This window comes from Nomascus leucogenys, chromosome 1a (genome assembly GCF_006542625.1).
Source record: "Nomascus leucogenys isolate Asia chromosome 1a, Asia_NLE_v1, whole genome shotgun sequence".
NCBI lineage: Eukaryota > Metazoa > Chordata > Mammalia > Primates > Hylobatidae > Nomascus > Nomascus leucogenys.
This window is the reverse complement of record NC_044381.1, coordinates 41714138-41741582: the sequence shown is the minus strand read 5'-3', so window position 1 is coordinate 41741582 and position 27445 is coordinate 41714138. Positions and strand designations below refer to the sequence as shown.

At 38.4% G+C, this 27445-nt stretch overlaps 2 protein-coding genes across 3 annotated transcripts in view; one reads left to right on the top strand and one right to left on the bottom strand.

The window, feature by feature from the left end:
- Positions 1–27445, top strand: part of CENPP (centromere protein P) — a 295669-nt gene that overhangs the window by 136622 nt on the left and 131602 nt on the right. The window lies entirely within an intron of this gene.
- ASPN (asporin) lies at positions 51–26936 on the bottom strand. 2 transcript variants are annotated; one of them, XM_003260491.4, is made up of 8 exons: positions 26723–26936; positions 18738–19029; positions 14774–14886; positions 10223–10436; positions 8782–8892; positions 4374–4467; positions 3543–3681; positions 56–1335 (listed from the first exon to the last, which is right to left on the bottom strand). In XM_003260491.4, the coding sequence occupies exons 2-8, from the start codon at positions 18997–18999 to the stop codon at positions 1138–1140; spliced, it is 1131 nt and encodes a 376-aa protein (XP_003260539.1). In that variant the 5' UTR covers positions 19000–19029; positions 26723–26936; the 3' UTR covers positions 56–1137. The 2 variants fall into 2 exon arrangements, with proteins under 2 accessions (XP_003260540.1, XP_003260539.1); XM_003260492.4 differs by lacking the exons at positions 3543–3681; positions 4374–4467 and having other exon boundaries at positions 51–1335.

Below are 27445 nucleotides of genomic sequence, written 5' to 3'. Positions count from 1 at the left end.
TGAAGAATAGTTTATGTTGCTGGGTGGGCGAAGAAAAATAAGATCAAATATTTTATTTCAAACCAATATTTTTAATGAAAATTTCCCTGTTTTCTGATTTTACTTACGTTGAATGCCAATAAGAAATACATAAAGAACTCTGAGCATTTATATAGAACTTTCAGTTTCTGTCTGTCTAATTTGCTGCTCTGCTTATTCAATTATACTAGATGTGTTTCTCAGAGTTATCCAGTCCATACGTATTTGAAGAGACAATTTGGTGTAGAATTGTTAGTGTCCAGGCTCTTCCAAGCAAGGTCTTCCAAAGGGATATCTCAAAATTATTCCATAGAGTTGAAGTGGCAATGTTACGTAGCCTAACTATTTTCATGCCATTAAAAGCTTATAATAGCTGATCATTAAAATGCGAGTTACAGATTTTATGTAAACACTACACATTTTTACAGAGATTTTTAAATCAGGTAATAATTAAAAAAAAAAAAAAAGCATATGCTATAGCCCCAAACCAGCTCTTATGAGTAGCATCTATCAAGTGGGTAATGAACATTTACTGAAGGCTTTATTTTAAGAAATTAGTTTTAAACATAAAGACGGGCTCTAAGACATGATAAGGTAATTTCAATAAGATTATATCAAATCATACTTCAAGATGATTAAAAATATTACAGTACTGCCCAAGTTACTAAAGAATAAGAATAGTATAATGTACTCTTCACATTACCATCTTTGTTAATTCTGTTTTTCTAACAGCAAATGAAAGAGCACAAATTTTGCTAAGTCAAGCATTCCATTTACAGTACAGTTCTTTTTAAAATATGCTTGATAACAAAGTGTTAAATACTGAATATCTTACTTTTTTGTTATGAAGAAAGGAATGGTCAAGCATGAGATTTATGTAAGATCATTTGTATGCAAAAAGAAACTGCAATAGATGCCTGTTTCTCTCAACCCTTATGTATCAATAGTTTGGCAAAATTCTGTTGAAATTTCTTGTCATAAAATAAGTCAGTGGACTTACCACTTGAGAATAGATATTTGCTTGTATATATAATACTACCATTATGAATAGAGTTCAAGTATTCCAAATGTAGGGATTTTTGAATCTTATATTAAATGGACATTACCAATTACTAATTATTACATTCCAAAGTTCCCAAGCTGAACACTCATTCTGCTCAAAACACAACGAAATGTTGCAGGTTGCATTTCCCAGTATTTCACCGGGTTGTTGAATAAACTTATTGCACTGTATAAAGATTTCTTCATCTTTGGCACTGTTGGACAGAAGTCATTTACTCCCACTCTTGCAATTGAATTAGAATGAAGGAAGATTATCTGTTGTAGTAGGAAAAAAGAAAGGATTAAAAATACCCAGTAAATGTAAACGGAAGATACTCTGTAGTCACCGTTTGTTTGTGGGTTTATTCATCTGTTTATTTTACATTGGCTTGAATGTATTTTCAGATAAAGTAGATGTACTCACTTATGCATGTTAAATACCTATTATAAAAACTCAAGCTCATGTGTTGTACACAAAAGTGTTGGGGAAGGACTCCTGCCAAGGCCCAGAGCATACTGCCTGGTCACATGGGTCGCTGTCTCTCTCTCTCTCCAGATGGATAGATAGATACATACATATGTACATACATACATATATACATACATACATGCGTAATGTTTACTTTTATATACATACATATTTTTAAGTATACATACTTATGTGTATATATGTGGTTACTTCAGTGCCATATTTACAATAATGCATTTAAAACATTAGAAATGATCAGAAGAATGAAATTTAATGCTCTAAGAATTAGGCTCACAATTTGATTGTGAAGAATTATTAGCTGGCATTTTCCGTGACCAAAGGAGAATTTTTATAAGTTGTTTTATAGAAAGATCTATCAACATCTTAAATGCATAATTGTAATATAGCATCAATAGTTGAAATCACTTGATCTTATGTACACCAGTGGACAAGTCACAATTTTACAGGCTGTGTACATGTCTTTTTAAATTAAATTCTTACTCAAAAAGTATGGTAGATGGAGGAGCTCTCCTTCATTCCCTTTAAACAGCCCTTCTAATTTCTTCTTTGGCCTTTTTGGTAACAGTGAGATTTCTGGGAAACAAAAGCAATCTACTTAACTGACAGCATTTTGGTGTGCTGAAGAGCAGAAGTCTTTTGCTAGGCAAAGTGGGATATCCTCCCTGGCTGTTGTTACCTCTAGATTCTGCCTTTATGCCTTAGTAAGACTGATATGAGACCAATCATGAAAATTCTAGGCATTGCTAAAATATTTAAGTTTGGTGTTCAGTCTCCCAGCTGCTCAATATAAGTGCAAGGTATAATTTACCATAGTACTGATCCCACTGGGAATGAAAACCTGCAACCTGCTGGACATCAGTGTGTTTACTTTGTGGACATTCATTGAAATATATGCTTATGACTTGTGTTCTTCTGTTTGTGTTATAATTCTATTCATTTAATTAATGCTAGCAAGAGTATAGGTAGATTTAAGAGAGACCAGAAGCTGGAAGCAGACTTGTGGAGCAAATTAAGCAGAAATGACATCAGGGATGGGGCAGCTTGAGAGAGGACAGACTCAAGTTGTAGTCACTGGCTAAACAGACATCCAAATGCAGCATTTGGAAAAGTCAAAGCAAAAGCTGTCATCTTGAGATTAGCACCTGCCTATATTACATTCATTTTGATGGTTTGTATCTCAAAGGAGTACGGTGAACGAAACTTGTTTAAAGATACATCGGAAAGAAATAGAGAAGAGGCAAAGTGGCTTGATGCCCAGTTTTGTTCTCAAGCTCCTTGGAAGATGAAAACTTTTGTTCTTGGGAAGATCTAAATCTTTATTAGATTCTCCAAGGAATCTGTGACCCCTTCCAGCCAGTTAAGAGTTGTCAAATAGAAGGAAAAGATTTCTAATAATAAATAACAACAAACGACAAAATGAGAACTCATGATGCTCCAGATGGTGACTTTAAATTTGTTATATACTGTATTCTGGTTGGAATGTTTAAAAAAAACATGTACATGTCTATCCTAGCACCACACTGAAAGCGAAAATACCAGGAGCCTCATCCTCTTGCTCTTCTTTGAGAAATGTTTCCAGATCAAAAGGACACGTGACCCTGCTCCATGTCCTCCTGACTAGTCCTGCCTCTGCATAGCCACCCCTGCCCTAAAATCTGAAATTAACTGTGCCAGCAGCTTTGCCACAATGTCCTCAGCAGTTTCAACAGAAGAAACCAAAAGATGGAAATGGATCCTGAGCTTTCTTGTGAGGTCGATGTAGAAACCATTCTCCTAAAGCTCTCCTACTTCTTAAAACACCTCATGCAACCTGGAGAGTCATTATGTTTGAATCACCCTTGTTGCTTACTTGGTCTTTGCTTGAGGTATGCTAAAGTGTGTTATAAAAACTGAAGAAAAGTACCAATATCTCTTTGCTTGAGGTATGCTAAAGTGTGTTATAAAAACTGAAGAAAAGTACCAATATCTACTGAACACAAGTAGAATGTTTTACCTGGAGGTATTTCAACTCTGGTAATCCTGAAGGGATTTTTTTTAGTTTATTGTTTTCCAAATGTATTTCTCTCACACGTGGTATGTTAGCAAGACTCCCATTTTCGATATCTGTGATTTTGTTGTTTCCCAGGCCCAGCCTAAAAATGATATAAAATGCATCAAGTCTTACACAGATGGTTAGGTGTGATAGAGTTAGCTGAAAACACCACAAACTAGTTAGAATATAAGCCTGTCCTATTTATACATATGTTCAAAGATATTTCATGACTTTATTTAATAACCTATTTCAGTATTTAACAACTATCTCCCAGTTTTGTCAGAAAATTCTTTAACCTAAATTTAACAAAAGGGAAATTTGAAAAGTTATTTTCTTCTTTTCACTTGATTTGCCCCTATCAGCAGAGGGGGTAATAATGGTGGTTCTTTTTTTTTTTTTTTGAGATGGAGTCTCGCTTTGTTGCCCAGGCTGGAGTGCAGTGGCACAGTCTCGGCTCACTGCAACCTCAGCCTCCCAAGTAGCTGGGATTACAGGTGCCCTCCACCATGCCTGGCTAATTTTTGTATTTTTTAGTAGAGATGGGGTTTTACCATGTTGGCCAGGCTGGTCTTGAACTCCTGACCTCGGGATCTGCCCGCCTTGGCCTCCCAAAGTGCTGGGATTACAGGAGTGAGCCACCACACCTGGCCAGTGGTGGTTCTTTCTAGTTTTCTCTTCACACTTTCCATTTGCAACAGCAACTAGCTAAGAACAGACAGTGATCTCTACCAGGGTCCCCGTGCACATTCTCCAGGAGGTATCATTCTAAGTTAAAATTTTGGGAAGGTTTACCTTTGTAGTTCTTTGTATCGTTTAAAATCCTCAAGTTCCACTGTTGAAATTTTATTATAATCTAAGTGAAGCTCCAATAAAGTTGGTGGTAAGCCTAATAAGAAGAGAAAGATATATGTTAAGTCAAGTATAACTAAGCCCCATTGACTATTTGTTTACTTTTCAAGTTTCAGATTATGGATTTAGGCAACTTTTTAGGCAGTTACTCTTTTTTTTTTTTTTTTTTGAGACAGTTTCACTCTTGTTGCCCAGACTGGAGTGCAGTGCCGTGATATCAGCTTACTGCAACCTCCATCTCCTAGGTTCAAGCAGTTCTTCTGCCTCAGCCTCCTGAGTAGCTGAGATTACAGGTACGCACCACCATACCTGGCTAATTTTTTGTACTTTTTAGTAGAGATGGGGTTTCACCATGTTGACCAGGCTGGTTTCAAACTCCTGACCTCAGGTGATCCACCCACCTCGGCCTCCCAAAGTGCTGGGATTACAGGTGTGAGCCACCACACCCAGCCTGGTACCTACTTTTTATTAACTTCTTATTATGGTAAAATTGTAACCATTCATAAAAATAGCAACTAGTATTATGAACCACCATGCTCAGCTTCAACAGTTATCTCCATTTTTCCTATCTTATCTACTCTATTAGTTATTTATTGATTTGTTTATCTGTTTTTATTTTGCCACATTTCTTTTGCTGGAGTATTTAAAGTCAAATCTTACACATAATGTCATTTCATCTGTAAATTCTTTAACTAGATGTCTCTAACTGATAAGGTCATCTTGTTTTTTGTTTTTTAACATAATCACCCTGTTAATATCACATCTAACAAGATTAATAAATTCTTTACTGTCATCTAATATAGTAAAGTTTCTCCAATTGTCTCAAATACATCATTTTACAGTTGATTTGTTCAAGTTAGGATTAAAGGAAGTTTATAGAATGCATTTGGTTCTTATCGCTCTTGAAATCTCTTAATGTACAACATACTCCCTCCTTTGTTCTCCCTCTTCTATTGATTTATTTCCATATTAATTTGTTTGAGACACTCCTTTTGTGGATTTGGCTGACAGCTTCCATGTGATATCATTTATCAGGATCCTTTAACTTCTTCCTATGCCCTGTTAGTCAGATGCAGAGATGCATTCAGATAAAAGTAAATCAGTCTTTCACCTGAGGGTCTTAGCATTCATGCACGATTGTTGCCTAGATCCATTCTGTCATTAGGAATTGGAAAATGGTGACTTCTGATGTCATTCTTGATGGATTTATTAGCTGGAATTCTTCTCTAAAGAATTTTCTTTCATTAATATTTAGTTACTTTGTAAGATTGTTTTTATAGAAAAGGCAGCAAAACTTGATTCTTTCAAGTAATGAATTCATGCAATGCCCAGAGGTGACCAGTTAAGGTTTTTTGTGGTTTTTTTTTAAACACCATTATAAACATGGATTTTTACTCTATTTGATATGTTCAGGTCATTGCAGTATTTATTCTTTCTTTTCTTTTTTTTTTTTGTGGCAGGGTCTCACTCTGTCACCCAGGCTGGAGTGTAGTAGCACAGTCTTGGCTCACTGTAGCCTCCGCCTCCCAGGTTCAACTGATTCTCTTGCCTCAGCCTCCCAAGTAGCTGGGACTACAAGCCTGCACCACCATGCCCAGCTAAGTTTTGCATTTTTGGTAGAGATGAAGTTTCACCATGTTAGCCAGACTGGTCTTGAACTCCTGACCCCAAGCGATCCGCCTACCTTGGCCTCCCAAAATGCTGGGATTACAGGCATGAGCCACTGCTCCTGGCTCTATTCTTTCAATTAGCAGTAGTTTTTATGTAAACTAAGTGTATCTGTAGTACCCCCACACATGGCAGGTGCCCAGTGAATAATCTTTCCTTCTCTTCTCAACGGGGCATATCCTGACCCCCACTCTCCCCAAATGAACTGAAGCTGGAATGAAAGGGACTGACCAGAAGATTCCATCAAACCTCATTTTGTTAGCCCTATATACAAAGTATTTGTCAACCCAAGTATCTGGTTAGCTAGCTGGAAAATGCTTTCCTTTTTTCAACTCTTGATGAAATATTTCCTTTCTGTATTAGCAATAAAGACTGATGAAGATAATTGAAACATCCTTATGAATAGCAATAATAGTTTTCATGACTGAGTTTATTTTGATAACAGAATCTATTTTGAATTTTAAAATAAACTAGGGGGCAAAAAAATAATTCTTGTAAACTGAGAAGGTTCTAATTTCTTGAATTTTGATTAATTGAGCTTAATTGTATTTATGGAATGATTATATGGACCCTCCAGTATGTAAGTTAAAGGTTCTGTCCTCAAAGACATTATTTGCTAATTTAGAGCAGATCCATCATACATACAAAAATCACTAGAAAAATAGCTGGTGCAATGTGCCAGCCTATTCTGGAATAGGTTGTAGAAAATTGGAAGAGAAAAATCTCTGGGAGAGGACTTGTAGAAGTTGAGGGAACTGTTGTGTCCCTTAGGAAATGAGAAAGGTGGGTAACCAGAGAGAAGAGTGAAGTGTAGCCTCTAGGATAAACGAGCAGAGGTGTGAATTTGGCAGAAGCTCAGTAACTGCTGACAAATTAGCACACTTTTGTACCAGAATTTCTGTTTCCACCCTGTCTTCAAACAGGTCTCCCCTCTTCCCCACATAATACTATGCTGTAGAACTTCCTGAACGAATAGGAAAGAAGACATTTTCTTCCCGTCCGCATGATAACTTGTTGGGTCTGGTTCGGACCCTCAGGATATCTGCATCCTTTCATCTTGCCACAGGGGGTAATACTGACTGGATTATGCAGGCAGTCAGCTTTTACAGGTTAGTGAATTCTGAATGTCAAAGGGATTTGAAGGAATAGTTATTTAAGTTGAGAGATTTGATTCCAATTTAAATTTCTAAAGATTCCTTTTGGCTTTGAAAGAATCTTGAAAACTTCATGAGAAGTTAAACCTTTACTTTTAAGATACACTTTGAAATTTAAACAGAATTTTGCAGTGTAGGAAAGACTTTTGGTGTGAACATAAAGAATGGCCATGCCAGGAGATGTGGCCTGGAACAGCAGCTCCCTCCTCCAGCCCTGTAGGCTGCCCTCCTCTCTTCCCTCTACCTTCCTCTTTTCCTTGTTTTCACTCTCCTTTACTGGATGTTAGCTTCCAGCATATGAAAGGGATTTTATATGTTTAACTTATTGGGTAGCATTTGCATTTTTTGTTGTTTTTCTAAAATGGGAAGGTAAATGTAACATTTTTGGTTTCTTATAGAAAAACATCTACCTCCTTTAAAGCTAGACTGAGGTGTTTTTTTGGATTTATATAGTTCTGAATTAAACTGTTGTTTTCCTGGATAGAAAAATTATCTTTCCTCTTTTACTTTAGATGATCTTTGGGTGACCTAAGTGAAAGGTCACCTCTTGATTAATAATAACAGCTTTAAATTATCCGTATATGTTTGTTTTATTGATCTTCTGGATCAGGTGAGTAGATTAGAGGGGGTCATGATGGAGTTGCTGCTTTAACTCATGGATACTGAAAGACGGAGCTGTTGGAAAGTAAAAATATGTTGTTAATCATAGGGGTTATTTTTGGCCCAGTTAGTCATCAAAGCAAAGAGAGCATGTGCCCTTGTTGGGAATAAGGAAAGCAAGACTTTGAGCAAGAGTTCCAAGAAAGGCAATCCTATGCAGCTAATCATCAGACAGGGAGCTTGGAAGTAATGGGTTAGAACACTGGTCATCTGGCAGACTTAAGGAGCATTCTACTTGAGGTGCTAGCCTTGGGTCACACAAAGCCATGATAAAGAGCACAGTGCTCATCTTGGTAATGATTATGTCACAGGTGGTCACTTCTTACGTGCTGGATGTTGTTCCCAAACCCTTCTGTGTATTGGCCCATTAATCTTTACAGTACACCTGGGAAGAAGCTGGGTACAAAATGCCTTGCCTTGAATGGCATGTCCATTCCTGCCAGAGCCAGGGGCTGCTCAGTCTGGGCTCATAGGCTCCACCTCAAACTGTGGCTAAATGCCTGGGGACAGGGTCTCTTGCCCCATCTATCTTTCTCTGCTTTCTTCTGTATAGAGTTCACCACCTCTAACAGGTACTGCACAGAATGACAGGTATAAATGAGTAAATGTCAGGAAAGAGAAGGAAAATTAATAGTTCATTGCTTCTTAATGTTTATTCTTAGTGGAGTAAAAAAATTGTGGCTTAATTCTGTCAGGAAAAAAAGCACTACATATGGCATTTTATCTGTGTGTAGACTACATTGACCAGATTTACTGGTGCAAGGATTTCTAGTTGCAGTGTATACTGCACAGTTTACAATACTAGACTGAATCGTTATTGAAAGGTGACAACTTTAAAATACCATATCTTAGATAAAGTAAATACAAACCTTTAGGAACTGAGGTCAGTTTTGCTTCTGCAATTCTGATATGGAACACCGTCACCCCTTCAAATGCCCCTGGCTCTATCCCATTATTATCAAGAGGGTTTGCACTCATTTCTGTCAGGGGAGAATGACATGACTTAGCACACATAGGTTGTATATAAAGGAAACTCACAGTGCAGAGAGACACATCCCAAGAATGAATATCCCAAGAAGCGTGAGCTTCGTCCTTTAGGCTCATTTTCACTCGGTATATCTGCTTCTGTCTATCTACTGTCCTTTCTGTCAGCATCAGAAAAATACTGCTTTGTATTATGTAAACTGGAATATATGAGAAGTTCACTATTATTCACTTTCAATTACCATATCAGTGACATTTTCACTCTCCTCCAACCATGAGCACAATTAAGGTTTTGTTATTGTAATAGTGCATCAAAAAAGATCATCCTTCATATAATCCAAAATGTTTACGTTTTTCTGTGTACATTTTTGTGTCTTAAACTTTTTTTAAATTGTAAGTCAATTAGAAATTGTTGTTTGGTTAGCAGAAATATAACTTTGAAGAAATGCCAGTAAGTGAGGCCAGGCACTTGGTTGAATTAAATGAATAAATGAATTAGTATCTTGGTTATGAATTTTGAATGGATATTATATGGAGATGGCATGGTTATATGATGGGTGTCAGAAATAAAATCAGGTAGAGTTTTAAATATGAGACAAAAAATTCCTCACATCGATAATCTTAAAGCAGATAAACAAATGTTAGGTGCACATTCCAAATAATATCCGAACTAATTTTATGTATTATATTTGAGTAGCTTATGCAATACATTAAAAATACTACCTTTAAATTAAATAATAAGTTATATTTTATTAGGGTCTGGTCAGAAACAGAAACCATGCTAAGTGTTTCAAAGGAGGTTCTTTTTTTTTATTTTTTGAGATGGAGTTTCACTCTGTCACCCAGGCTGGAGTGCAGTGGCGCAATCTCGGCTCACTGCAACCTCCGTCTCCTGGGTTCAAGCAATTCTCCTGCCTAAGCCTCCCAAGTAGCTGAAATTACAGGCGCCTGTCACCACACCCGGCTAATTTTTGTATTTTTAGTAGAGATGGGGTTTTACCATGTTGGCCAGGCTAGTCTCAAACTCCTGACCTCAGGAGATCCGCCCGCCTTGGCCTCCCAAAGTGCTGGGATTACAAGCGTGAGCCACCAGGCCTGGCCTCAAAGAAGGTTCTTGAGGGAGAGAGAGACAGTATTACAAAGATCATATTTTCTTTAAGTGCTAAAAATTTTGTTGGACATTTTAATTGGTTTATAAATGGCTTATCTAGGCAAAGATTATTCAAAAATTAATTTTGGAAATTATTCTTAATAGTGACGATAAAGTGTTCTACATCTGCTTGTTTGTTATAATTTCAAGATGTCCCATTCATTTGAAAAACTTACCCAAAACGTGTAAAGCATTCATTCCTTTGAATGTGTCCTTTTGTATTTTCTTAACTTTATTTTCATGAATTCTGAGTTCTGCTAATGATTTGGGAAGATTAAGTGGTATTTCAGTTAGTTGATTGTGGGACAGATACAGCCTTCGCAACTTCTTTGTGGTGAGAAAGGCTTTTGGGTGAATCTTTGTTAGCTTGTTGTTGTTCAGGATCAGACCCTTGATCAAGCATAGAAAGTTACACAATATTAGGAAGTGGATTTGATTTACCAGTATTCTACAGTGATTAGCCAATCATGGAAATCAGTACAATTTATATCATTGGTGTACTAGATCACCCATGTAAAAACTTTCCCAGCCCAATCTAAGCTTTAAAAAAAATTTTACTACTGAGTTAGAAAGGTGCAGAGCTATAATAATTAATGTTGTGCCATTGGTTTAGATAGAAGTGCATCTTTTTAATCTTTGAATAGATAATACATTCATATGGTTAAGCCTTCAACCTCTACTCAGCCTCCTATTTCCCTTCAGGGAAGTGACCAACGATATTATCTTTATCTTATCTTAAAATCTATTTACTCTACAAAACTATGTTTAGTGCACACCAAATATACTTTTGCATGATTTTGTCTACTTTGAAAACCTCACTTCTTTCATATTTACTAATGTTTACCATTTCTCCCAGAACAGAGGCCTGTAAGGAAAAAACTCCTACAGTGTGCCCTCAGTATTCTGGCATATTTTAGATATTGGGGATATAGTAATGGATCCTGAGAAATGACTCAATCTCTTATCAGTTTTTTGGATATCTCTCAGGGCAATAAGACAGCATCCTCCAGATGGGGTCTAATAACTCCAGAGAGTAAAAAGAGCTCGTACCAGTGTGAGTGTGCTCTATGCACAAGTCTTTTGCAACATGTCCAAGGGTACATGGCTGCTTGGGTGACCAGCCATCTCAGTCTACCCAGATCATGAGATTATGGGATATGGGGATTTCAGAACCAAAACTGGGAACGTCCTAGGCAAACTGGGACATGTTGGTAACTCTGATAACGATGTTCATTGCAAAATGAACGTAGCTCAGTTCTTTACTTATTGCCAGATTGTTCAAAGAGAATTTTCTGTGTTTACCAAGAATGATGACAGGCCACTAAGCATCTTCAGGACCTTTTTGTCCCTCTTTACCAATCCAGGTCATCTGATTTTCTCAAGGAGCAGCTCTAGATTCATTCATTTTATGATTTTGTTCTCAAATTCATTTCACAAAAATCTCCCTTTGTTTAATATGCCTCACTGGTATTACTCATATTGTTGTTTTTCCATGGCAGAAATACACATTTTGGTTGCTGAGTAAACTCCTTTTATCTGCACGTTTCCTCATCTCACTCTTGGCCCTTTGTGCTTTCCTTTTCTCACCCTCTGGAAATTCCAGATATATCACTATTGCTAAACGTTTCACCAAGAAAGCCTAGGAGAAGAGGTGAAACTACATTTTGTTACCAACTGGTAAAATATCCTCGTTTCTGAGTGTGTGATGCCAACTAAAAGTATCTTCTCTTTTCGTTTGGTTACACTGAAAAATGAGGTGAGGGGAATTTAACAACTTGGTGGATCATCAAGATGGTTTGTGAATCCTCTCTTGATTCCATGAGGTAAATTTAGCAGGAATTATCACTCTCCTTTTAATGATGAGGAAATGCGTAAAGTGAAGAAAGGTGACTTGCCTATGCCACCCAACAAATGAGGGTTAGAGAGGCCCCACCACTGTGCTTCAGTGAGATCCAAGCCTAGTGCATTGGGCTTTTATTAGTTTGTTTTTCCTAATTAAAACATGCAGTTGTTGGAACTGCATAAAAGGAAGGAAGTCATACAAAACTGTGTAAGAGGTTTTGTGCAGCACTAGTAAGAGCTGCGCCACACGGTGGACTGCCTGCCCTGCACGGTGAGCTGGCTGAGTGATCCAGTTAAACTGCACTCTCAGTGCCAGCTTGGTTATCACAGAGCTTCCAATTCATCATTAACAAACAGTGTAAGGACAGAAGATGAGAAGAGCGTAGCCATTCAGTAGTAGGACAGTGATTCATGCCACATGTGTCTAATAATGGCTGGAAGTGAGCTGGGAGGGCTGTGAGTGTGTTCAGTGATTTTGCTCTGACTGTATCATCCTTCGTGTAAGAACCCAAGTGCCAAACAAGCAGCTAAAACATAACACAGAGAATTTGTAGAATGTCTAAAAAATAGTTTGATTCTCTTAAAAGACAGGTACCATATAAGGTGATATTATAATTATATAAATGTTTTGTAATTATGTGGTATACCCACAATTCAAGTATAAAGCATGTACTTTAAAAAGTGATTTACATCAGTACTCCTGGTCAGTCTGCTAATAGTAGCTTGGCAGTAATACTACTTAGCAGCTGGGGGCTTTCCCACCATTGGTCTACACCTGACATGCATTTCTCAAAGAAAATCAAGTAGGTCTAAGAAAGCTCCTGATACCTTTTAGTTTGTCATTTCCCTGTGAATAACAAGAATACATATGGACTAAGTCCCTGGAATGCTCCTAAAATGTAATAAAATAATGATATGACAAATTTAAAACTTTCATAGCCCCAGTATTAAATATGCCATTAGTTATTATTCTTGTGGTTATCTAAGCTGAAAAGGGGTTGAAGAAGTGGTAAACGCATCAACAGGCTATATTTCCAACTTCTGATGGTAGAATAATGGCCTTGCCATTCTCCAAAAGATTCTGTGGCCTAAAGTTAGTGCAGTGGACTGGGTGGATCCTCAGTGGAATCCATTGTGTCATTTCTGACGGTCTTAATGTTTTAGTGAGACCTAACTTATAAATATATGCTCTTCCAGTTGCTCTTTTATATTGATAACAGAGCCTTACCAGATCTGAGCTGCCTGCACACTTTGAAAGTGAAAAGAGCAGACAAGGTGCTGGCTACCTGACCGTGCAGTGTGAGAGCTGGATTTTGTAGGGAGGCTTGATGCAAGGATTGAGCATCCCTCAGTCTCCCTTAAGTATGATCAGCATGCATGTCCTCGATCCCACGGTGACAGGGAGGAAGGGATGGGCCAGCAGGGTCCACTGCACTGACCCAGGGTGACAGGGAGGCATGGTGACCCCACATCTCTCAGACACAGGAACAGGCCAGGCCTGCATGGTAGCAAGGGGCTAGTATGGTTATGGTATTTTCTACCCTGTTCTGTTAGTTTTATGTTACCTAGAGATGACAGACTTTAAATTTGTTTTCTCCAGCACAGCCTGAGAGTGTTGGGAAATGGCCTGGAGGGCCGGGCGCGGTGGCTCACGCTTGTAATCCCAGCACTTTGGGAGGCCGAGGCGGGTGGATCACGAGGTCAGGAGATCGAGACCACGGTGAAACCCCATCTCTACTAAAAATACAAAAAATTAGCCGGGCGTGGTGGCGGGCGCCTGTAGTCCCAGCTACTTGGAGAGGCTGAGGCAGGAGAATGGCGTGAACCCAGGAGGCGGAGCTTGCAGTGAGCCGAGATCGCGCCACTGCACTCCAGCCTGGGTGACAGAGCAAGACTCCATCTCAAAAAAAAAAAAAAAAAACAAGAGAGAAATGGCCTGGAATAGCCAGGCCTGGCTTACCACCTCAGATGATACAGAACCAGACCTCTTCCTCTAACACCACGCTGGAGTCAGCGAGGCAGGAGCTGTGCTGAGGGGAGGCGGTGGCAGGGGGAAATGAGGCGCTCCTCCAAACCCAATTTCAGACTAAATCAGAAATTTTACTTACTAAAATCTAGAGACTTCAAAATGATATTTTTGGTTTGTTTTTGTTTTGAGACAGGGTCTTACTGTGTCACCCACCCTGGCTAAGACCACATGCACCACCACCATGCCAACTAATTTTATATTTTTTATAGAGGTGGAGTCTTGTTATGTTGCCCAGGCTGATCTCGAACTCTTGGGCTCAAGTGATCCGCCCGCCTCAGCCTCCCAAAGGATTATAGGCATGAGCCACCACACCCAGCCCAACATGTTAAACGTGGAAGTAGTAATCTTTTAAATCCTAGAATATTAAAATGATACTAATATAGTAAAGAAAAAATTCTTTTCCTCTTTAAAGATCCAATAAAGAAGCCATACATGTATATATTAATCAATCAGATATATTCTGTGTGCTGCTGTTAGAGATTTGTGGTGTCTTAACACGTTTGGGTAGAGATTTCTTACACTGTTTGCTAATGATTGCTATAAGTAATTGTTTTCTTGTTCATTTTAATGTATAGTGACTGTTACTACCTGAATAGATTGTAAGCTTATTTGAGGACCATTAAACTCGGCCTACTGCGTTTTACATGGCTATTATTTAATAAACATCCATTGAATTAGACTATTAATTGAATGAAATCTGTAATTTTTAATTGACTAGAACTCTGTTGAATGCAGGGATTTTTGTCATTCTTTGCATACAGAAAAGTAAGACTTGTTTATACTAAGTATAATTAATCATTATAGTAAAGATAGAGTTTTCACTTAAATCTTTGAAAGTATGAGGATATATTCTTACATAAAGTGAAGTGAGTCCTTTAAAATCATTTTCTTTGATTTCCTTAATTTTATTGTTTTGAAGATCAAGCATTCGAGTATCAAATGGAATGTTGGTTGGGACTGAGGTCAAACCTTAGAAAGAAACAAACATATTATATAATAGAGAACCATGCTGAAGATGAGATTACTAATATGGTAGAAATATACATTTTTTAAAACCCATGATTATCATCAAGTTACAGATGACTTAACAGTCATAACAGATGACAAAAAAAACATTGCTTTGGGGGAAGACCTCAGGACCTTTTTGAGTAACTTATTAGTTTTTACAAGGTGTCTAGATTGGTATAGCTGTCACTACCCATCCCCTCTAAGGTGGAATAAAAGGAGATAAATTGGAGCGGCCTTGGTGGCTGTGAGAAGGTGACCAACCACTGAGGTGCAGCTTCTGTTGATGTACCTTTGGCTGAGGAATATTAGCTTTCTTTGCAAATTTTCAGGCTGCTACAGTGCTAAATTGGAGCATGTGGGTCTTGATAATTTTTCTTTCTTTTTTTTTTTTTTTTGCGACAGAGTCTCACTCTGTTGCCCAGGCTGGAGTGCAGTGCCATGATCTCAGCTCACTGCAACCTCAGCCTCCTGGGTTCAAGCAGTTCTCCTGCCTCAGCCTCCTGAGTAGCTGGGATTACAGGCGTGTGCCACCACGCCTGGCTAATTTTTGTATTTTTAGTAGAGACGGGGTTTCCCCATGTTGGTCAGGCTGGTCTCAGACTCCTGACCTCGTGATTCACCTGACTGGGCCTCCCAAAGTGCTGGGATTACAATCATGAGCCACCGCACCCAGCCAGGTCTTGATCATTTTAAGAAGCCTTAGATAGTTGTGTTTAGAAAATAGAAAAATTAGATTTTTTTTCATGTATATTACCAAAAACTTTACCACCCATTTCCTTTAAGTAATTAACTTCTCTAATTAGTTGTAAATTCTTTGATTTCCACATACTGATTCATATATTATTATTATTATTTTTATTTTTATTATTTTTATTTTTTTACCTTGAGACAGTCTTGCTCTGTCGCCCTGGCTGGAGTGCACTGGCGCCATCTCGGCTTACTGCAACCTCCACCTCCTGGGTTCTAGTGATTCTTCTGCCTTAGCCTCCCGAGTAGCTAGGATGTGTACCACCATGCCTGGTTAATTGTTGTATTTTTAGTAGACACAGCGTTTTGCCATGTTGGCCAGACTAGTCTCGAACTCCTGGACTCAAGCAATCTGCCTGCCTTGGCCTAGATGTCAGTACACTTTTGATAGAACCGTCCTCACTCCTGAAGTGTAGTCATACATTTAATAGCCAAAAATTGAAGAATTGAAAATCTAGTATTTGAATATCAACATTCTATCCTACAGCTTCATGTACTTTTCCTTTCTATACTTTAAAATTGGCCAGGCATGGTGGCTTATGCCTATAATCCTAGCACTTTGGGAGGCCAAGGTGGGTGGATCACTTAAGGTCAGGAGTTGTTAGACCAGCCTGGTCAACATGGTGAAACCCTGTCTCTACTAAAAATACAAAAATTAGCTGGGCATTGTTAAACGTACCTGTAGTCCCAGCTACTTGGGAGGCTGAGGCAGGAGAATCGCTTGAACCCAGGAGGCAGAGGTTGCAGTGAGCCAAGATAGTGCCACTGCACTCCAGCCTGGGTGACAGAGTGAGACTCTGTCTCAAAAATAAAAATAAAAAATAGGCCAGGCGCGGTGGCTCACGCCTATAATCCCAGCACTTTCGGAGGCCGAGTCGGGTGGATCGTGAGGTCAGGAGATCAAGACCATCCTGGCCAACATGGTGAAACCTCGTCTCTACTAAAAATATAAAAATTAGCCAGGCATGGTTGTGTGCGCCTATAATCCCAGCTACTCAGGAGGCTGAAGCAGGAGAATCGCATGAACCCAGGAGACCGAAGTTGCAGTGAGCCGAGATCGCGCCATTGTACTCCAGCCTGGGTGACAGAGCAAGACTCTGTCTCAACAAAATAATAATAATAAAATAAAATTGACACTTTCTTAAGAAATTTAACCCCATATAGGAAGAAGAAGGGGGGTAACTTGATGAATTAGCAAGGTAGAGGGGTAGTTTTTTTGTTAGAATAGATTAATTTTGCCATTTTTATGAACACAGGATATTAGTTTTAGAAAATGAAGTGGAAGTCTTATAGGAAGCTGGAGGTTCTGCAGAAGGGATCCTCCTGGTAGCACAGATTTTGACAAACCTACTCCTGCCCTGCCCCTGTTAAAACTGAAGTTCTGAAGAGTTTCATCTCCTGAGGGAGGAAGAGTGATAAGTGCCCAGACCCTTTTTATGGTCATGTTTTGGGGGAGGTAGGGTGGGTGCAGCAGCATGCTGATGGCATGTCTGACTGTCACAGATATCCTTAGGTGGATTTTGTTTACTAGAGTTTTTTCAAAGCTAAATGTTTGGGAGACTGTGTGATGGGAACACCAGCTTCCTGCCATGAGGTAGCTTGGGCTTCTCAGGTCTTTGGTGACAAGTGTGTTCTGGAGTAGTTTTATGCAATGTCTCATCCAGGGTCTTCATGTTGGAAGCATATGACTGCTCTGCCATGGCACATATGGAGGCCAGCACGTAGGGGTGGTCTGCACTAAAGATAAATGTGTCCTTATTCACCATCTTACCCAGAACTAACCCAGTTTACATCTGGTGGAGTCATAGCAGATACACATATTTTTATCTGGAATTTTGACTTACAAAGTGCTTTAACATGCACCCACTCTGCAAACTGTTGGTAGGTAACGTTTTTTCTTGTCTGAGATGCAGTTTAGTACAATAGTATGTTCTCATATTCCCTAACTAACCTCTTCTCGCACCCAGCATCTGTCTCAGCTTCTGCATTTCTTGTTCCTGCTGCTGTTTCCACAGTCATTCTACATGAACAAGTTTTCTCAGACAGTACTTGCATCTTAATCTCTTTCTCATGAGAATTCCATAGGTAAAGCTGAAGACCCATTTTTTTCCTAGCCTATTTCATTAGACTTTACTAGTAAGTCTAGCTCGTATTAGTCTCCCCTTTTTCTGAATGCTTTTTGGTTGCCTCTCATTTTGTCATATAATGACAAACTTCATTAAGGTCTCTAGAGTAGATTATTATAAGCTTTAACTCTTGCCGTGAATGCTATGGCAGTAGGAAGCAAGTCTAATGCTTTTCAAGACATCTGCTCATACAGACTCATGAGGTGACCCTGATGGGCCACCAGCCCCTGAGTGGGAGTTGTGTGCCAGACCTTGGCCTCCATAGTGGGCCCAGTCTCAGCTGTTCCCCTCTTGGAAATAGCTGAGGGCAACAACTCTTGATAAGCATTCCCATCACATCCCCTCCCTGAACGGGGCATGGGTGTGCTCTTGAGTTCTCCTTCATTAGAAGTATTAAAGAAATAAAATACTCAGCAAAAAATTATAAATTTTAAAAAGACTTTATCCACTTTTTTCTTAGGCAGTTTTAAACCCAAATTGCTAAAAAGCAAATAAAGCATTATCTTTAAAAGGTCTACATTAGAGATTTCACAAGCTTTCTATAACTCATTTCATTGTTCTAGACACACAGCTTATTTTGTTATCATGGAGTTTTACTGAAAAGTACAGTCTCAACCTGCTAACACCCTGAGATAGACCTGCACGTAATGTCCATTCTCTCTGAAGGGAATTAAAATTAAATGCTTTGATTTAACTGGGGAAGAGAAGGAAATGTTCTATGTACAACATTCCCTTAGTTTTCCTCTGATTTTCTTAATTTTAAAAATAAGTTTGGATGTACTTTGGGGTTTGCTGTACTTTCCACCTAAAAACTTAAATGAAAAAAATCTTGTACACTCAATGAGATTATTTTTGAAATTTCGGTGAGACTTTTTCTATCCTTTAAATTGTCAAAATAGCATTACTGTTCTTCAAAACAAAATTGACTTATATTCTTACCTAAATCTGAGCAATGTACAACTCGTGAATAGCACTGACATCCAAATGGACACATTGGAAACAGATCAAATGGAAAAAAAGAGCTTCTTGGCTCTCTTGTTGGAAAAAGAGAGTTGTCCTCGTCATCATCATCATCATCATCGTCATCATCTGTGTCTTCCATATCCTTCAGCATCATATTCTTCAATGCGATGTGTGAAGGGCTAAAGAAGGGTTTGGCAGAGCACAAAGCCAGGAATAATAGGAGCACATACTCCTTCATGGTGTCTTAGTGTAGAAGACCAGTCTAGGACTAAACAGACATTGGATATTAAGTTTAAATGGATATAATTCCTGCATATATACATTTCTCAGTTCTGGCAAGAATGCAATGAAATGGCATTTTAATCCATTGCTTAGCTAATGTGAGAGTAAATTTATAAAGATTTTGGAAAGCAATTCAGCAGTGTGCATTGGAAACTCTAAAAATATCTCTGTTTTTCAGATAGTAATTCTACTTTTTAGAATCTAGTCTCAGGAAACATTTTTTTTTTTTTTTCTTGAGACGGAGTCTCGCTTTTTCACCCAGGCTGGAGTGCAGTGGCTCAATCTCAGCTCACTGCAAGCTCCGCCTCCTGGGTTCACGCCATTCTCCTGCCTCAGCCTCTCCGGGTAGCTGGGACTACAGGCACCCGCCACCACGCCCGGCTAATTTTTTGTATTTTTAGTAGAGACGGGGTTTCACCGTGGTCTCGATCTCCTGACCTCGTGATCCACCCGCCTCGGCCTCCCAAAGTGTTGGGATTACAAGCATGAGCCATCGCGCCCGGCTCAGGAAACATTTCTAATGCACAAAGATGCACAAAGATGTTCATCACAGAATTATAATAGCAGAAATATTTGAGACAATTATATAATAGTTAAAGGGGAATAGTAAAATAAAAGAGTATAATTATTCCATGAAATATTTTGGAACCCACAAAATGCTTGCAAAGACATTTTAAAATATGGGATATTATCTTTTGTGAAATAAAAAAAAGCAAATATAAAAAATCCATAAACTACATAATTACAAACACTCAGAAACAAACAAAAACAAACCTGGCAGGAATATACCTGATAGATGATAAACTCTGGGCACTAGAACCATAGATGACTTGTGTTTTCCTTTTTCCTTTAACTTTCATAATGAGCAATGAGTATTACCTTTATAATGAAAAAGCTAATAAACATTTTAAAAACAGAGACAGATTATCTTACCTAACTCTGTATTCCCAAAATCTTTCTATTGCCTGAATGTATTCAGTGTCCCTGAAGGAGGAATGTCTTCATTGTCTCCTTAGACAACATCTGGAATTTTTCCTTAACTGATTTCTCTCCACCTTTCCCAACCTCACTCTCATAGTTGGTCACTTTTTCCACAATTGGTATCTTTTTCCTTCTAATCTGTTCCATTGTCTAATATTTGATCCAAACTGTCTGATGTCCAGACTATTCTTTCTTACTCATCTTTCCACTGAGTTCTGTTTGTTTTGGTTTTGGGGGGCCATGTTGTTTTCAGTTGCATTTTTAAAATGCACACAAAACAGAACTATACAAATGAGAACCTTCAGAGCATAGATTTATTGCCATATTTACATATCCTAATTTTTAAATTATTACCTGTGAAATGTGTATATTCTTTGAAAATTTCAAAAATTAAAAACATCAGGAAATTATTAAAAATAGATGCATCCTAGAGATGCTCATTGGTGAAGCTGAGACCTGGCAGGAGGGCATCCACTCACCACCACAGCAGAGGGCTCCTCAGACCCTAATAGTCCACCAGGCTACAGTCACCTAAATAGTCCACCAGGCCTGCCATTGCCCGAGTTCCAGAGAGCAGCTGAGCTGCAAAAGACTTCTCTAGTCAGCCAGGATTGGCCCAGCCTCAGGAAGACCTACCCCTCTAAATCCCAACTGGTTATAATTTCCCAGAACCAAAAAATCAGCTTTAACATCTCTCCATGGGCCTGCTTTTTCCTGGATTTAAAAATCAAGAATGAATTCATTAGCTTAATAAATATCTTCATTTATATATGGTATGTCTTTTTAAATCACCAGACGAGGGCTAGAATGTCCTACTGTCATTAGTTATTAACCTGATAATTATTTAATTTCTCATATGCTCCAAAAATCTAAATGGTTGCAAGAACATTTGCCCACTGGGTAGCTGGATGGCACTGGTCAGGTATGTGTGATATTCCTGTGATAATCCACACTAACTTATGCTAGGAAGGAGGTTACAGGACAGATCTGAGAATGGCAAGAGTTTTTTATATTTTAATAATCCTATCCTGATTCCCATTTCAAAACTAGCCCTAGCCTCCCATCTGTACACTACTTTGTGGAGGTGTTAATTTAGATGTTATTCTAGACTCATCCTTCATAGGAAATGAGGCATAAAGAGCTTAAGTGACTTGCCCAAAGTCACCTACCAAATATAAATGGAGCCAGAGCTAGAGCTCATGTGTCCCAACTCCCTGTTCTGTGCTGCCTTCTGCTCCAGCTCATGTGGGGGGACTCAGTTGTTTTATCCAGAAATCTCGTGGCTTCATGGGCATACTCTGTCATTTCTTCTAATCTAACCAGTATACAAATTCCTGTTCTGTACACATCTGTACATAAAGAAGCACATGTGTAGCTTGGATTGGAAGGTAGAGAATAGAATGATTGTGTGATCAGATTTGTGTAGTACTGGGTGAGAGATCGTGCTGGCAACACAGGGTTCAGTGGCTTCTGTTGGACAGCCCCAGGTAGAAATCACCAACTGTGGCTGACTACTGTTCTGTAGCAGGCATGGGGTGTCCCTGCTGGCAGGCAGGTTGATGTTTCATATTCCAGTCATCCTGGGAATCCTGTATGGGGTCCTGGTAAAGGTTACTAGGGGTTTCCTTTTCAATATCACTTTGTCCCTGGCACATTGTCTCTGTGCCTAGGCTGTCTGTCTTAACTTTGACTCATTATGTGTTTTGACTTAGGGCTGTTGTGTGGCTTCTGACTCCTTAAGGTTTAGTGCCCAGCTTTGCCTCCACCTTCAAAATAGTCATTCCCTAGAAAATTCAGCTCTTGGTCCTTAGCTAAATCAAAGTTGGCTCCTGATTCCAGTTTATTCTGTAACATTCTTGCATTACAGCTCTATCTTCTAGGTGCATAGCTGCCCTTGACCTTGTCTGACCTTGGCAACAAGGAGCTATAGAATTATAATGTCATTTAAGGTCCTGTTTCTGGCTTTCTTCGAGGCTGCTGGAGTTATTCAGTGGGCATTTACCAAGCACCCACTGTAACCCAGGCGGTGTCACTCGTCAGAGTGCTGAATCTCTTAAAGTAGAGCACACCTTCCTCCCCATCCTCTTCTCTCCCACACTTCCCTACTCAAAAATAAAAAACCCACAACTCCTAATCAACTACTGTCAGGTATACAAGATCATAAAGTTAACACTTGAATGTCAGGTACATTAATAGAAAAACTAAAAAATAAAATGCCTAGATTAGTAAATAGACAATGTAAACTGTATATACTGTGACCTATGGGGTAGGAATAGGGGTGTAGGGCTTTAACACTGGATGTGTGGTACCCAGAGCTTTGAAAGTAAAATTCTTCACCGTGTCTGTCTATGCATAATCCTGAACTAAAGACCAATAGAACTAAAGACATTTAGTTTGAGACCAATAGAACTAAAGACATTTATAAAAACATATATTCACATGAAAAAAAGATTGAAGTAGAATATACAAACCTGGTAAGAGGGATAATGGGATTATAAGCAAAGCATTTTTTTTTCTTCCCATGCATAGTTTTTTAATTATGTTGCTTTTAAAATATTTTAAATGGCAGTCCGCCAACAGAATTTTCTTTGCTTTATTTCTGCATATACTGCTGTCTTTTCCTACCACTTTTGGTAGGAATTGGTATAATCAAAGGTTTCCCATACACACTGTTCTCATCTATCTCTACCCAAAAGTCAAACAATAGCACCTACTTGGGAAATTGTTTTGGGGTTCACAATTTCTTGAGGCTTAATCCTATTCGTTCTGGTCAATGGGAAATGAAGATTTTGGTAAGGTTATTTTTTAAGTTGGTTGATTGTGCTTTTTTGTTTGTTTTGTTTGTTTGAGATGGAGTCTCACTTTGTCGCCCAGGCTGGAGTACAGTTGCACCATCTTGGCTCACTGCAACCTCCACATCCCAGGTTCAAGTGATCCTCCCATCTCAGCCTTCCAAGTAGCTGGGATTACAGGCATGTGCCATCATGCCTGGCAATTTTTTATATTTTGTAGAGATGGGGTTTCACCATGTTGGCCAGGCAGGTCTTGAACTCCTGACCTTAAGCGATCCACCCATCTTGGCCTCCCAAAGTGTGCCACTGTGTGAGCCACTGCACCCAGCATGATTGTTTTAGTTTAAGTTTTTTCCCATAGAATCTTTGAACCAAATGGACTTTAGATTCCCAGTCTGGACCGGAAAAACCTATTTAACAGATAATATATCCAAAATGCAGAAACAAAAAAATTATGGAACTTTAAAAAAAAAGTAAAACACCAGGAATGTGTTAGAGATCCAGAGTGGGGTGCCAAGAACACATCGTGGTGTTCCTTGTGGCCTGGCAGCGGGAGCAAGGACTGGCCTCAGCTCCTTTGCACACCACATAATGGTTTCCCAGATGCCTTCAGCCTCGTGCCACCGTCAAGAGAGGCTTCGCCAGTACTGAGTTGAGGTTCAGGGTGAGGAACGGGATCAGGTATGAGGAGCAGAACTGAGAGTTGAGAGGAGAAGGAGAAGGCACACAGGGCAGGGAAGGCAGGGAGCAGAACAGTAGTGGGCCTGCTTTTTTCCACATCCCTGCCTCAGGGCTGCTGACCAGCCAGCCCCCCAGTGGCATCTGGAGAAGCATCAGCCGGGGCCGCTTCCTTTGTTTCTCCTCTTTCTTGGACTGATAAGTTACAGGAGACCTTCCCTGCCTTTAATCAAAACTGAGGTAAAATGAAAATATGAAATGGAGACTTCTGCCTGCAAATTTTAGGCAGTAGCATTATCTGTAGTTGTTGGGAAGCATTCTAGTTGCTGAGCAGTGGAGGCAGCCACTTTTATATAGTAGTTAGGCCCTTTCCTGGAGAATAAGAGATGGAGACCTTTGAAACAGGAGTTCCTCCTGGTGGTGAAGGTTCCAGAACATTCTGGAACAGGGAGCATATCCACCCTGCTTGAATAGCTCCAGGGATAGGATACTACCTCAAGGCAGCATCTTCCACAGTTGTCCATCCATGGCTGTTAGGAAAGTCTTTATATGGAAACTCAAAAATGCCTTCTGGAAAATTCATTTCTCTCTGCTAGTTCTGTCTTCTGTTAGCCTTTTACAGTTAATCTAATCTTTTGCATTTGCGTATCCTGGTTGCTTGCAAAGAAAAAAGTCAGGCCAACCTTGATTCCATGAGGAATTCATTATTTACACTCTTTACCTGAGTCTCTTGCTGGGTCTCTTCCACCACTTTGTTAATAAGTACAATTAAGTATAGGTCCTAAACCTCCCCCAGTTCAGTGTGCAACTGTTTACCAATAGGAAAATAATGGAATGTCTAGGAGGGAACCCTAGATAGCAGTATTTTTTTCTTATTATTCAGAAAGAATGTAGAGAATATTATATGTCATTTAAAATGATATGACTTTTGGCTGTTTTATTTTGAGTTTATTAATGAGGCACAACCTCTGTTTTATTAGTTTTGGCAGTATTCAGGTTATTCTGTTTTTAAACCCTTTAAAAATATTAAATCTTCTTCTCAGGAATACTCAATATTTCCCTGATTTAGACCAGTTTTGCCAGTGTTTTCCACTCATGGAAAGCTTTGGATTTTGGTTTCAAGTCTCTCTTAATCAGAGTACTATTTGGAGTATTCTTCCAGTACTACTGCTATTACTAATAAATCATAGCAGCCTAAAGCTAAGAGAGGCCTTTGAGACTTTCCCCCCATGGCCCTCTTTTACTGAGAAAAAGCTGAGGCAATGAGCGTCCAGAACTGGCTGGAGGTGGTGGAGCTGAGGGCTGGCCTCCTCACCGCTTATTGGTTGTGCTTTGCATTAGACTGCATGTCCTCCTAAATGGATTTTAATCTCATAGTTACTTCCAGACAGTAAACAGACTTTCCTCTGGAAAAGCCTAGGTAAGGAGGTTTGGCCAAGCTCTTAAAAGAGTTCATAACATATGGACTGGAAATATAGCTTAAGAAGCACATAAGCTTTCTTGTTTCCATTTAACTGGTCTACAAACTTAGAATGGAAAATTTATCTAAGTGAAATGGTATTTCCTCTCAGACATTATTATTAGGTAAATAAGTCACTGTGCTTTTAAATCCCATGTTTAAAGGCCTGCTTGGCAACTTTTCCCCTTGGTTTAAACATGCCTATCAGTTCACAGGTACCGGCGTAGCAGATTTCAGCATATAAATGTGATTTAACATACTCCATATATTTCACAGAAGGAATGCAAACCAAATTCATATGTAATCAAGGCACCACCTTGTAAGCTAACAAATGAGTTAAAAGTCCAAGCATGCTTTTGGAAACTTATTCACAGTACCATTTGTTCATGGATACTGAGAAAGATAGCACTTTCCTTAAAAAGTAGTTTATTTTACCTTAGAAGTATAACTAGCATTCTGACGAAGCATTCTGGCTGTTCTTCCTTTTATACTAATTTTGCCCTTCATTAATTTCTCCACATGTCTAGCAACCAAGCTACTGTCTTAATAAACAAAATCTGCTCCCTCTCCATTTTTGTAATGTTTCCCACAGTGCCTCAAGACTTGTGCTTGTAAAGTTAATCGTTTTTGTCTCAAACCTCAGATCAGTTATCAGAGTATTTGTTTTTAATTGAGTAGTTAGTTGTAACAGAAGACTATATATCCTCTGTTCTTTCCACTACTACACTATACTCCTTAATGCCAAAAAACAAACTAAAAACATCAGGATCCTTTTATGTGTGTGGGCTTGTGCTTGATTTTTCTTTCTTTTTTTCTTTCTTTCTTTTAACAACTTGATTCTTGGATTTAAACAACTTTATTTTTAGGGAAATACAACCCACTTAGGTTCTTTATGACTCAGTCCCTACACCATGTGGCCACTGTTTCTTGGGTGCCACACCTCTGAATAGATTAACATGAAAGAATGCTGTGTGCTATTTAGATTACTAAGGAGTAGAATATTGAATACATTGCTTAAATTTTTTAGTCTAAAATTTAATCAGAAATTTACTTTGGGAGTGGACAAAGGAAATCTTTGAAAGTGTTAAATTCTGACTGTATACATGCTGTGAAAATTTCCTAATCTTTCATATTGAATATAGTGCTAGCTAAACTATTGCTGATAAGTATTCTTTCTTGGAATTGTATAGATTTACGTTTGAACTTTTTAGTGCCATTTCATTATAATAAGGAAGACATTTATCAAGGAAAATATGAATATTCAAATGTATAAGTAAAAATGACATTTCAGTAATTCACACATTTTAAATACACATTAGAAAATATTTTAAATACACATTAGAAAATATTTTAAATATTGAAAAATATATTTACTGTTTCATTTAATATAGCTATGATATCCCCAAACTTCATGATCATTATTATAGTAATGTTATTTTCCTAGATAAACATACAAGATATTTATTTAGATGACTTTTAAAATCAATCATGTTAACATTTATGGTAAGGCATGATGACAGGTTTTCACTTAGCTGAAAAAAAAGTCACAAAATTATATTTAAAATAAATTCATTATAGATAAGACATAAAACTAGAATAATTTTAGGTACAGATTTAGGTTTGTATTTAAATGCTGATTTTTAAGAAATTATAGAGATAAACTTTGGACTTTATCATATTATTTATAAGCATTATTAATAACATTAATGTCTCCTTAGTATTGACTGTAAAGTATACATTGATACATGTAAGATAGACATGAAACATACCTGTCAGAAGAGAGTAGTCCTCCTAAAAGTAGAAGTTATCCACCATGTACTACTTATCTATAATGTAAATGTTCTCAGACACTGTGTAGGAAGAAAAGATGAGGAGGTATTACATTTAAAAGAAAAAAAACACCCTTCAACACAGTCCTGGTGTGGCTGCACCCTGGGTGATACTGGAATAAACTGCTCCCACAGATTAGTCCATGTTAGTACTGAGGAGCAAGATTAAAACTTGTTACTGCTCATGTGTTTTCCATCACTGTTTGTATCGTAGCCAAGACTTCTAGCTAAACTCTAGACGTCTACTGGAAGATTCTGAAGAAGAAAAAAAAAGAAAGTTTAATAATGCATGGCAACTGGCCATTGAAAGTGCAGTCGGAGTCATTCAAGAAATACCTAGTTTTAAAAATATAAGATTCTTAAGTGAATGAATATTTGTAAATTACAATTTCAAAAATTACTCAACCTGTATAGACTAATAAAATATTTATCAATCTGAATAAAGGATACCAACGTTACTGAAGTATATACCCAAACTTCAGATGTACCTGAGAAAGAACCATGCCTTTTTTTTCTTCTAATGACTGTAGCTACTGCATTATGCATACTTCTCCAGACTTTTCTTTTTTTTTTTTTTTTTTAAGCTTTTAGCACTGCTATAGGCATGTCAGGGAAACTATGGACGAGGCTCCATGAACTGCTCCCTGGATTCAACATATGTGA